Source organism: Hippocampus bargibanti, linkage group LG05, assembly GCF_051943395.1.
Source record: "Hippocampus bargibanti isolate YZ-2025 linkage group LG05, ASM5194339v1, whole genome shotgun sequence".
Classification (NCBI taxonomy): domain Eukaryota; kingdom Metazoa; phylum Chordata; class Actinopteri; order Syngnathiformes; family Syngnathidae; genus Hippocampus; species Hippocampus bargibanti.
The window spans coordinates 10,826,816-10,840,278 of record NC_142738.1 but is presented as its reverse complement, the minus strand read 5'-3'; the positions used below and the strand labels follow the sequence as shown (position 1 = coordinate 10,840,278).

At 41.3% G+C, this 13,463-nt stretch overlaps 1 protein-coding gene across 1 annotated transcript; it reads right to left on the bottom strand.

Moving 5' to 3' along the window:
• Positions 1-5,217: 5,217 nt before the first annotated feature.
• fibina (fin bud initiation factor a) lies at positions 5,218-7,683 on the bottom strand. Its single transcript, XM_088996163.1, has one exon. It carries the CDS (start codon positions 7,143-7,145, stop codon positions 6,459-6,461), a length of 687 nt encoding a protein of 228 aa, XP_088852289.1. The 5' UTR covers positions 7,146-7,683; the 3' UTR covers positions 5,218-6,458.
• Positions 7,684-13,463: the final 5,780 nt, after the last annotated feature.

Below are 13,463 nucleotides of genomic sequence, written 5' to 3'. Positions count from 1 at the left end.
TTACAAAGGACAAAAACTAACCACATTGACGAGTTAAAGGACAACCGACGCCTCCGAACAAGTTGCGTCCATAATTTGTAAAATCATTTTAAATGACGGGGCGGCCCGGTAGTCGAGTGGTTAGCACACCGGCTTCACAGTGCAGAGGTCGCCGGTTCGCGTCCCGGTCCGGCCTCCCTGTGTGGAGTTTGCATGTTCTCCCCGGACCCGCGTGGGTTTTCTCCGGGTCCTCCGGTTTCCTCCCACACTCCAAAAACATGCATGGCAGGCAGATTGACCACTCCAAATTGTCCCTAGGTGTGAGTGTGAGAGTGACTGTTGTGTGCCCTGCGATTGGCTGGCAACCAATTCAGGGTGTCCCCCGCCTCGTGCCCGAAGACAGCTGAGATAGGCTCCAGCAACCCCCGCGACCCTAATGAGGAATAAGCGGTACGGAAAATGAGATGAGATGAGATGAGAAGACTCGCTCTGAATATTCAGGAAGTCTTGTTTTTGAGTTGATGACGATGCCTGGAACGCGCCTGACCGAGAAAGCGACACAATGCATTTCGGGTAAACTTCGTGTTGATGGCGAAATTAGAAGGAAAACATAAATAACGCGATGATAAATCGTTGTGTGTTGCACCAAGACTACTATTTGATTCTAGGAGACACAAATTCCCAGCAGACAAATCAGCCCATTTCCAATGGAGCTTGGGCGCCATCTTGTGCATTTTCTGGGACGCTACATTGCAGTCCTGACGGCTCGAATTGATCTGGAAGGACTTCTTTAATTGATTCCAAACATTTATGCTTTCCTCTTCAGAACTATTTGAATCATATTCATAACTGGATGAGTCACAAGAAAGCATATTCTCCAAATCTGAAGCCATTGATTTGATTCTAGAGCAAGGAAAGACGTCCTGTTGTGATGTCACGAACAAGGGGGCGGGACCTTCTGAAACTCGCAATTTCCGGGGTAATTTTGAAGAAATTTTGAAGTAGTACATTTTTATTGGTGTTTTGCATTTGACAAAAAATATCAGCCTGCGTGTTTTGGGTATTTTAGATGCTATAAAACGTTTTTCTGATGTTGGTTAGGAAACAAAAAAATGGTGTCGGTTGTCCTTTAAAGCTACTAACAATTGAGTCATCGCATTATCAAATTAAGTGTGGTTAAAAATATTACCGTGGTACCTGAACGTACGGAATTAATTGGTTCTAGAAGAAATCTCTCAACTAGAAAAATTTGGAAGTAGAGACGCAGTTTCAATGAAAATGCTCTAATTCGTCCCAACCCCCCTAAAATTTCTGACCTAAATGTTTCCCAAAGCATAAAATGCACCAAAATATGTAACAAATACGTGTTACAATTAGATTATTATATAATATCTAATTATCTAATAACAATATGTGGTAAAGGTCTCTCTTAGCCAATGGGATGTCAGGATAATGTTCAGCAATAGCCAATGGCAGAGCGGCTATACTTATGTTGCGTGAAGGAAATTTTCAGATGTGAGTTGCAGCCCAACGTGTATTTTTACCTTTCATTCATCTATTTTCCAATATTCTTATCCTCATCCGCAATATTTAGATTTCCTCTGCATCTTAACTCATTCACTGCCATTCCCAAATGTATTCGGAAATTGAAAATATGACGTAAAGCGCCATTCCCAAATTTGTTGTTTTTTTTTTTTTTTCTTGTTCGGGTGCCGATAAGGCGCTGGACATGGCCTCTGGTAATGTTTTTTTCCCTTACACAAGGGGGCAGCATTTTCCTTTTTCCATGTTAGCGCTTTGTTACAGCTTCAGCTGTTGTTAAAGCCCTATATAAACCAATATGTATGTATTGCATTGTATTTTGGACAGCCACCCTCATTTCAAGCTCGTATAACTCCAGACCTATATAATTTAGGAATTAACTCTTTTTCATGACAAAAGAGAGTCTAAGTTTTCTTACGCTGCATTGAATGATTATGTAGTCCTACAACTCCATATTCTGTGGATCTTGTAATTTAAGTGAAAATGACAAAAACCCTGACATTGGAGTGGACACATTTTTGCACATTGTCTGGCAGTGAGTGTGTTAAATCTTGGTTACAGTTCACCTGTCAGCCCAATTAAGATGAATGGATGACTGAAAGCCGAAAAGTATGTTTATGAAGAAGAAGAAGAATTCCTCCAAACTTCTTGAGTATACTTTGTTTCATATAACATGATTGAATCATACCAAAAGAGTTCCTGTTGTAAGCGAAGGAATGATTCTAATGACCGTGTTTCCTGGCTTTAAACCTCCTCAGATGCAAATCATCATCAGACAGATCATTATCGTGTTGTAAATTCTGTCTGGGGTCTAATCACTTCATTTACACCTTGATAATTTGAGTTTCTAATTTTATTGCCTCCCTGCATATAAAAAGTGCAAAGTGCTTACAAACCGTTGTTGCCAGATAACTGTGGTGGTGAACGAGTACCTTTAAAAATAGTTGTGTCGAAGCCTTTTTTGGTTACTTGAGTCAGAGCATGACATCAGATTTGCCGGATTTAAAGAGCACATCCCGTTCAAGTGCTGGAGCCTATTTGTGGAAAAAGAACAGAAGTACAAGGTAAAAGGTCGCGAAAGGCACGAGCACCGATAGCATGCAAGTCACACTGAGTATCGTAACTTGTGAACACCTGATATGGGTCATTTTGCAAGAAAGACTGGCTAGCGGCACTGCCACAGGGAGGGTTGCGCCAACATGGGAGTGGTCACAGCAGACTTCAATTATGAGAAATTAAAGTGACTCCTTTCATTCCCGATGAAAGAAGCAGATCAGTTGCGCACTAGAGCAGGTGAACCACCCCCAAATATAAACCAACTATCATAAATCACAGTTTGTTTCTTTAATTACAGTCCTCATGTAATGTGCCTCTCTTTGTGACTTTATGATACAATGCAGTGTATTTCTTTCATTACAATACAATAGCACATTTATTATACATAGAATAAGGTATGTTGTGTGTAGTTTTAAGGCTTATTTGGTTAAAAACTATATTTTATGGAAACCCGGGAAAGGATTATTCCCATTTTAATGGTTTCCTATGGGATTGTTTTTTTTTTTAGATACACACTTTTCGCCTTACACACTCTGTCTGGGAACCAATTAAGTTCGTAAGTTGAGGTCTCACTGTATGTCATTTGTTGAAGGTGCGCCTTATATTCCAGAAAATACAGTAATTATTGCAAGGCTCACTTTTGACTTTTTTTAGTCATATTATTGACTTGAATGCAATTTTTGGACACTTTTCCAACCTCTGCATTTGGCCCAGCGGTTTTGAGAATGAATAATAATAATACATTGAATTTATAAGCGCCTTTCAAAACTCTCAAGGTCACTTTACAGTCACAGGGTCAGTTTTTCTGTGGGTGAGCAGCGGCAGCCACATGCACCAGCGTTCACTCAACACGGAATTACTCAAATAGATCAAGTAAGCTAGCTATACCGTATTTTTAGATGTATAAGGCGCACTGGAGTATAAGGAGCACCCCAAACGAATGGTGTATTTTCAAACTTTTTCCATATACTATACTGTATAAGGCACACCGGAGTATAAGGAACACCTTTAATGAATGATAAAGGTTTTCCAAATACAATATATAAATATGTACGTTTTCCAAATATAAGGCACAACACATTATATGGCACGACAGTAGAGGCTGGGGTTACGCACTACTTCTTCTACAGGGGGAATGGAGTCACTGGCTGCTGACAGGAGTTCCGAGATCTGTTATGGCCCCATATGACCTCACGTATAAGGCGCAGGGTCATCTTTTGAAGAAAATCAAGGCTTTTGGGTGTGTCTTATACACCGGAAAATACGGTACACTTTGATTTATTTTCACTGATAAAGGGCCATATTCCCAAAACTCAACCTAAAAAGTCAGAACAAAACTGCCCAGAGTGGCCCAGTAAAAACAAAGAGATCAGATTTTTATTGTAAGTGACTAATAGTATGAGCCATACCACATCTGGTATGTCAGTGTTCTCTATGTATCCGAGAGAAACTCAGTGTTTCAGGTCAGCTCTGAACCAGAATTACATTCCTGAACTGCTTTTGTTTATGCTTTTCATCAGTCTGTGTGGCGAATACATTCTTTTAACAGCAGGCCTCCTTGCTCCAAACCATCCCATCCATCCTACAAAAAAAATAAAAAGTATGCTTCTGTCGGAAGAATTAACGTCCCATTCCCTTTCCCCCCCCCCCCCTGCAAAAAAAAGCACATTGGAGATTGCTTTTCTGAAGCTCTATAGGTTTAACATACACAGTAGATTCCCCGCCGCCCACTGCAATCTAGTGAAAACAGAGCCATGGGCTGCTTCCCTGAAATTTCCGATGCCTTGTAGACATATATGGTTTCTGTGCACACTGAGCTCCTGCCTCTTCGGACAGCGCTCCTTGCCTACAGTGCTCTGCTGTATTAAACAGAACTGTTTTGAAAAAGGGGTCCCAGAGGGGAAGCTGGACTGTGAGGGAAACCAGACAGAGGAAATCACACCCAGTTGAGGCCAATTGGCGGGCAGCACATCTGGCCACAAAAAAAAAAAAAAAACACGGAGGCATCATCTCAGGAACATTTACTGCAAAGTGCATGTCGTGGACAGGAATAGACAAAGACATAAAGTATATGACCAATTACAATCATTGGCAGGCATGTGATTGTGTTTAACTCATTCCCTGCCAGATGTGCAAAAATGTGTTCACTCCAGTGCCAGGGTTTTTGTCATTGTCGCTCGAATTCCAGGACGCACAGAATATGGAGTTTTAGGACTACATAAACATTCAGCACAGCGTTAGAAACCTTATACTCTCTTCTTTCATCAGAAAAAAAGTTAATTCCTAAATTATATGGGTCTGGAGTTATATGAGCTTGAAATGAGGGCGGCTGTCCAAAATACAATGCAATACATACATATTGGTTTATATAGGGCTTTAACAACAACTGAAGCTGGAAAAAAGCGCTAACATGGAGAAAAAGGGAAAGGCTGCCCCCTTGTGGAAGGGAAAAAATATTGCCAGAAGCCATAGCCAGCGCTTAATCGGCACACAAACAAGAAAAAACAAAACCGGAACAAATTCGGGAATGCTGCTCAACGTCATATTTTGAATTCCCGAATAAATTTGTGAATGTCAGTGAATGAGTTAAGCGCAGGCATATTGACAATGTTGCTAAAAAAACATGGTGTGCAAAGTTACTGTGAGTTTATGTTTTTATTAACAAATATGTTTCAATATAGGATACAGGAGATATCTCTGCAGAATACATTTAATGGCATCGTGTTTAGTCTACAAAGGTGCACATTACTTTATTAACATCTGATATTGCATAACACCCATTGAGCAAGGATGTCAAAGTCATTTTTTGCCGCGACCACATTATAGTTATGGTTTCCTCTCGGGAGACATTATTAATTTGGGGTAGCTATTAGAATGTTTAATCCCTCCATATATGACATATAGAGCGCACAAGAAATTAATGATAATAATAATGTCAAAAATAATGACTGTTATTGTGGTTTACATGGGACAATTTGAAATTTTGGTTCAGACTTTGGCAAGCAACATGGAATTACGCAAGTTTGATTTGCTTTCGCGGGCCGAATAAAATGATATGGTGGCCAGATTTGGCCCCCGGGCCTTGACTTTGACACCTGTGCCATAAAGGAAGACATGTGAGCTTTGGGAATTCTTTCCCATCTACGTATTTTAAATCACTTCTTCACAAAATATATTTCATAATCATCCTAATTGAACACAAACCCAATATTGGCACAAATTGACAACAAAGATCGGTTCAATTCGGATAAAAAAGTATTTTATCATCCAAGTGAAACGCTTTCAAGTGTGAGTCGTGAGTCAGTGACGCGGCCCAAACGTCGTTTAAGATGGAGCACTTGAAGGGACACTCAAGTCAGCCACTGCTTTGGGAAATCAAAAGACATGCAAAAGACAACGGAGGAGTATTTATATTAAAATCCGTTTAAGACATATTCAGTTACTTAAAAAAAACATATCGAGTTGGTGCAATTGTCGGTTATATTCTAGTTGGGTGTTTTTTATGCCTTGTATTGACCATCTTTATATTTATAACCCCTTAGTTCTTGTTTATCTTTGAGGGTGTCAAAAAGTACATTGAAAAAAACCATACACATTTGATGACATGTCCATTCATCGGAGAAGCATGCCAAGAAAGCACAGATTGTGCTCAAGTTTGATCGTAAAAGAGATCCGGAAATATTAAAGGTCAGTATGCAATTTTAAATGGGACTGAAAGCTTTGGTCTGTACAAAAGCTTGACAATATAGCGATTGTTACGACCCCCAGGGCCTCTACAACTCGCAGAAATCCATTTTGACAAAACACACTACTTATTTCCTTTGCCTGCCTCTTGACTCAGAGGAACGTGATGACACATCTCCAGAAACGATACAGACGGACTATGATCCTGGATTAAGATATTGCGTTTTAAGGCGACTCAATCTACTCCCGTGGCTGCGAACGATGAGAGACAGAAGTTCCTGTTTGTCCCTCAACCCCAGCGAGATGTCCTTCGTGTCCCTCAGGTTGTCTCTGACGTCGCTCACTTGCTTGAGCACGAAGCCGCTCAGTTGATGTTCCTCCCTCAGTTCGCTGTCCTGGCTCTGCTTGAACTTCACCTCCAGCTCCTCCAGAGACTTGTCCACACCAGAGAAAGCCTCGGTGATCTGGGATACCTCTCTCCGGAGGAAGCGGCCGTAAGTATCCTCTCCGTCCAGGTCGTTGGCTATCGCCCGCCCGATACTCTCCAGTAGCCGCGCCGAGTCTTCCGCTTGAAGTCGGGCCAGGATCAGCTCCTCCCGCACCAGCGCGTCACTCTCCTCCTCGGCAGCAGAACACGGGGTACCGTCCGAGAATCTGAAGACCATCTGGCACTTTTCAGGGTCTTCCGTGTCATCGTAGTCGCCATCCGGGACGTAGAAGTGATGGAAAGTGCCGTTGGAGATCTCGGCTTGCAGAGGGCCGGTATAGACGGCCGCGCTCAGGGGCAGACATGTGAGAGCGATGAGCAACAGAGGATTCATCGTTCGCCTCCTCTCCACAAACCCAGCATGTGCGCTGGGAATGGGATCAGCCGCAGTTTTCATCTGGGCTCATGTTACACAGCCTTCCCCTGCTCCCCCTCTCCCCATTTCCCCTCGAAAGGCACGTCGTGGTAAAACGGAGCTGGGGCCCCTTGTCGGCCCTGGTCATCAAGCTGACCACACAAAGCTGTTACTTACTCGCACGTTCACCATGTTATGACCATTTACTCAATGCGAATCATTATACGTACGTGGACAAAATGATCACTTTTCAAAGGCAATAATGAACAATTTGGATTTTCAGAAATGTGTGGTTGTAGATGACATCAGTGTTTTACAGCCTTTATTGAGTCATAGCACATGCAAGCATTTTACAATGGAACAAGCTCACGGCCCACCACCCAAAAACAGTAGGCTACTCTAGATGTGTTGTACTGAAATAAGCATCTCATCTTACTTAACTTACCAACAGACTACAGTATTTTTTTAACCACAATCCCTTCCAGATACCTGTTTAAAAACCAATGTGTTTGAAAACCGAATCAGAACTGCCCATTATAATCAATGTAATATTTTTTAATTTGTTCCAAGTGTAGAAAAACTACTTTTTAAAAGCACTTTTAACTATTTTACAGCATAAACTGTACACACAAATGACGTGTTCTAGACTGTACACATAAATGATCTGTTCTGTCATTTCATCGATGGACCACTCCTGTGCGACTGAAGGCTTACATAGACTGTATTGACCTGTTCTAGGTCAATACTATAAAAATTATGTTTTATTTTCACCAATTTTAACATTAACATTAACATTGGAACATAAAAAAAACTCTCTCGCTCTCTGTCTGTCATGGGGCGTGTTGGCACCTATCCCAGCTGTCTTTGGGTTGTAGGCGGGGACATCCTGGATCAATTTCTAGCCAATCACGGGCCACACTAACTTTTCAAACAATCCTGTTTGCTTTAAAATCACACTCTTCAGGACCAATGCTAGCATCTTTTTTTCTCAAATGTTTCTGCATTTACTTTGACGCAAATCTTATCTTGGCTCAGACTGTCTCTGCCAACTGCTTCTCATTGCTGAAAATAAGCAAAACTTTTTTCCACTCCATATATTTGTGGCCTTTACTGAACATACGAGATCCGTTAGCCACATCACTGACTTTCTATTCTTTCTTTTTTAGGATGCTGCTGATGGTTCATTTCAGCATCCCAAACTCATTGATGCAAAAACACATGCACACCTGACTCATATTTCACGATACAATCTTTCTTAATTCTATAGTTTTGCACACTATTTTCCTCTTTTCTTCGCCACGTTTCCCACGAACTTGCTTTCTTTAGTGCCGTGATTAGGGGCTGATGCACGATGCAAAAACACAGGTCCGATATTACGAAGCTCTCACCAAACAGTCATTTTTTTTCAAAAATATTTATTGAACAATACAAACTCATCTGCGAACAATGGACGCTACAGGATGAAGCGTCTCATCAAACACGGCTGCTTTTAAAACGTCTGCTCCAAACGTAACGCTGGACGATGATAACAAGTCCGGTTTGCGTCGATCTTAACCGGACATATCTGCTTTTTTAAAATTGTGATTGAACAATACAAACAACGTCTACTCAGAATGGAACGCTACACGAGAATAACGTCCGAACTGCAGAGATCTCAGCCAAACACGTCTGCTTCTTCGTTTAAAAAAAAACAACAACAAAATACAAATGCGTCGTTCACAATGATGACGGCACGACATGAGATGACATATAAGGATGTGACATTTGGGAAGTGATGTATAAGGAAGCGAGAGTGTCGTCAAGTGGTGCATTCAGGTGCACTCAGTTTGGTTGAGAACTGAATTTCGGCCTTATACTGGCACATAAAACCCCTGAATTTTTTGGTTGAAAACCGAATTGGACGCGAACCAAAATGTTCGAAAATTGAGCTTAGACTGTACTGCTTTTGACCAATGAAGTGAAATTCGATATTTTCCCTCCAGACACACCTGATAATCTCACATTAGGCACACAAACGCGAACATGTGCATGGTAAACTCAAAACAAGCCCTTCATTCGACCATTATCTGAACCGCTTATCCAAATGAGGGTCACTGCCTTGCTGGCGCCTATCCGAGCTGTCTTTGAAGTCTACACAAATTAGAATGATTCTGAAAAAAGCAGCATAATGAAAAATGAATTCACAATTTACAATATGTACTAAAAAAAGGACAACATTTAGCTCTAAAATTAGCTGAGTGTATGATACCGATTTATTCAAATGGGATCAAAAAGAACATTAAGATGAAGCATTATAAATTCCCCTTTTCTGTGTCATCTAATTTTAGGACTTAATGTCTAAAACATGGTGGAGAAAAGTCTTGGAAACACCCGTTCCAGTCTCCAAACATTCATTCAGAATCAACACATTCACAAGAAACTCTCACTTGTGTTACACTCACACAGGAGCTGTGTTGAGGATGGCTTTAATTAAAGTGAATCACCACCACCGGGCCTGCCACAAAAGCAAGAGTGGCACCCCAGTGACTCGATCACATGATTATATCATAGACACATCCCGGGGCAATGATCCAATTTGCTGGATATCCTGGCGTGGATAATTACATCAGCACAGGGTGGTCATACATGTCAGTAGAAAGTGGAAACATATGGTCAGCTCTAAACACAAAGCTGGTAATAATAGTCCATGTCGTTGGCTTTGTGCTGCTATCAGTCTTGCGTGCAGTATTTGACTTTTGAAAGGCATTGTTGGGATTCACTGGACAAGCAGTTTTCCCAGAGGAAATAATATGCTTACTGTTACAGCAAAATGGGTAAGTTCAAACAATGAACCAATCAAAGACTAATTTTGTTTTTTCCCCTTCAACATCCCAAGCTAAATGCTACCTCATACCACCGCTTTAAGTTTCACTAAAGTTTTTGTTCCTTCATTTTCTGTAGTTCTTGTTCTCATTAGAGTTATGGGCGAAATGAATCCTATTCCAATTGACTGACATTCATTTGCAATCACACAGTCATACATGATTTAGAAGATTCAATGACGACAACATTGATGTTTTTGAAAGAAACTGGAGTTCCTCACAGAAACAGGGAGAACACGTAGATAGCAAAAAAAAGGTCAAAGTACGGCTTACAACCACAAATGTGAAAATTTTCAGGCAAAAACTAAAATAGAGTAAACTTTCTGTATTCAGGAAATTTGAGTCAGGAGATGATGAAGAGCATGGGCTCCAGCACAGAGCCGTGGGGCACACCTGAAGTGACCGGAGAGGCATCAGGCGAAATGGACTTGAGCTGAGCGAAGTGAGCGTCATCTGGTGTTACAAGAAGACCAAAAAAATGAAATATGCAGGCATAATTCTTTGATATTCATGAAATTAAGGTCTGGCGCATTATGCTAACGTCACGCATGACAAAACTGCCTGAACCTCAATGAGACTTGATGGATACGGTATGAGTTAAGTTGATATTTTTTCCGGTCTAAGAATCATATGAAGGCACTGGAGACAGGAGCAATAACATGGCAGCAAAGAAGTCTGCAAGGGAAAAATAATCCTGGATTAAAAGAGACCACCCACAGGGAAATGGACATTCAAGGCATCATATCCGAAGCTGAAGCACTGCTTAGCCCTGAGAAAAAAAAAAATCCCACGACTTCTCTTCCATTTACTTTCTCCCAGACCTCCATAATGTCAAACATATTTCTCACTGACAAACAGCAAGTGTCAAATCTGAGATTTTCTTCCACATAACGGAGGAGCCACACAGTGCCAAAACCTCAGCTTCTCTTGTTATTTTGTGCGTGATTTAAAAAAAAAGGGTCAGTGTGCGAGAGGATGAGTGAATGGGAAGAAAGACACGAAAACACCCACAAGAACAGCAAAGCTGTCCTTTGACAAAGCAGTCGGGGGAGGGGGGAAAAAGCCAGGACCAAAGACTCAAACAGGAAGTGGATGAAAACAAAGAAGCAGCCAGGAAAAAAAGGCTCAACCTGGAATTATTTAATAAAAGTGTGGCTGATGAATTTGAAGATATTTGGTTTGAACAACATTTGAACTTGTCAGGGCAGGAAGCAGAGAGTGAGAGTGTTTCATGTCAGCGTGTCAGTAGGCCGAGTCATTGGTCCACATGTGTTTAGTTATATCAGGGAATACGGCTTTTTTTTTTGCCCTTTAGTCACTGTGTGTAAAGACACAGGTTGTAAAAGCTCGGGAGTGACAACAATCCTCCGTTAACTGTTGTCTTTAAAAGACAACCGACACCTCCGGACAAGTTGCGTCCATAATTTGTAAAATCACTTCAAATGACTTCTACTGAACGTATTTTACAAAGATTCCACCGCATATAGCTATATTTTACGTTTTAAGACTTGCGCTGAATATTTAGGAAGTCTTGTTTTCGAGTTGATGACGATCCCCTAAATGACATCACGCAGGGAACGCCCCTGACCGAGAAAGCGACACACAATGCATTTTGGGTACTGTATTTTTGTCTGAAAACAACGTGTTGATCGCGAAATTAGAAGGAAAACTACATAAATAAGGCGATGGTGAATCGTTGTGTGTCGCAGCCAATTGCGGTAACACGCATAAAGAAGGTGTAAGTTGACACAAATTCCCAGCGGACAAATCAGCCCATTTCCAACGGAGCTTGTGCATTTTCTGGGCGCTACATTGGAGTCCAGACGGCTCGAATTGATAACGGAAGGACTTCTTTAATCGATTGCAAACATTATTGTTTTGATTCCGGAGCAAGGCAGTTTGTGAAGGAGTATCCTGACTAACGTCACGAACAAGGGGGCGGGACTTTCTGAATCTGCCAGTTGTGGCAGTTTTGGGACACTTTAAGTCTTTTTTATTGGTGTTTAGCATTTGACTAAAAATATTAGCTTGCGTGTTTTGGGTATCTTAGATTCAATAAAACGTTTTTCTGATGTCAGTTAGGAGACAAAAAAATGGTGTCGGTTGTCCTTTAACAAGAGAGTGTTTGCTACAAGCTAAATGTTGAAAGCAAACATGAAGCTGGAGCATCCATTGATGAAAAGGATTGTATCACATCTGTTGTTCCACGTAAATCCACTTCAATTCCAAGCCGCAATTTAAATTTTCTGGAGCGCGTTTGAAAACCGAGGTTATCGTAATCCTTCCCCAACGTCTTATCACTGTTCACGTGATGTTTGCACAGAGTAGTTGGCTCGAATTAAGACACTGATTTTGCAAGGTAGAGCAGAACCTGTAAGTAGTAAAGTGAAATTTTAGCAGCACTACGAGGGAAAATAGATTTTATATTTAGCAGTATGCACAACGAGGAGTGTTTATCAAAACACATTTATTCTCCTGGTGTTGCTCCCCTGTTGTGATTCCACACTCATCTTTTTGTACTTTTCGCTGAATTCTGAAACACTCCCTTTGTCCGCCTACCCACACTGTTAAAAAAAAGCGCTCAAATGGGGCTCCAAAAAGCAAATGATTGAAACAGTTCAACTGCTTAGGGTGTATCTTTACACAATAAAATAAACCACTCCCACACACACGCGGCAATTGACCATCGTTCATTCTTAGGTCCTTACAACATCGCGTAAGTGAGCCTCATTTCTTCTCAAAACCACAAAGCTGCCATGCAAAATGAATGATGTGAAAATGCACTGCAGTGGTGGTTTATGGTTTGTGCTGTTATGTGCCATTGGTGTGAAAAATATGAGTAAGTGTTAAGTATTTTTCTTACCTGAAGCTGCCAGATGGCTTGCTTCACAAATGTCTGGGAAAGGGTAACTAGAAACTATTTGGGGAAAGGGCAGGCACTTGAGAATAAAGTAAACAGAAGCCAGACCAGTGAGAAGATGCTTTCCACCCAGAAAAGTCTTCGGTGGTGTTGATCCGTTCCATTAAAATTGCTGTTGCAATATTTTTTATCCACCGTGGTCTACTTTGGGCTGACATGGTTTTAAAATTTAGTGCTGATTTAAATTAGAGCTGCACTGTACATTCCTAACACTAAAAGTAGTACTAAAAGTACAGTAGCAGACCGGCGTACATTGGCGCCAAATACGATTATTGGTTTGAATCCTATGACACACCTCTCCCCCTCACACTCAACCTGAACCCTACGATAAATTGTGCACTTGAATTTTGACTCCTTCGCCCTCTGTAGCTCCAAATGCGGCCTCCATGATTACCTCGCTAAGCTGTGCTTTATTTCTATGCTGTGTGAACAACATCAATCCCGCCAAGGTGCTCACAAGAACCATGACCCCCCATAAGCGCTCAGCGCAAGCTCTCTATCAAAAAAAGCCTGCAGTGTCGCTCCTTGATTTTGTTTTAATGAAGAAACATTGCCCAGTTAAACTGGTGGGGGCTGCAA

Excerpts from the sequence above, each read along its gene's own strand:
- fibina (XM_088996163.1), bottom strand. The coding sequence starts at position 7,145 with ATGAAAACTGCGGCTGATCCCATTCCCAGCGCACATGCTGGGTTTGTG.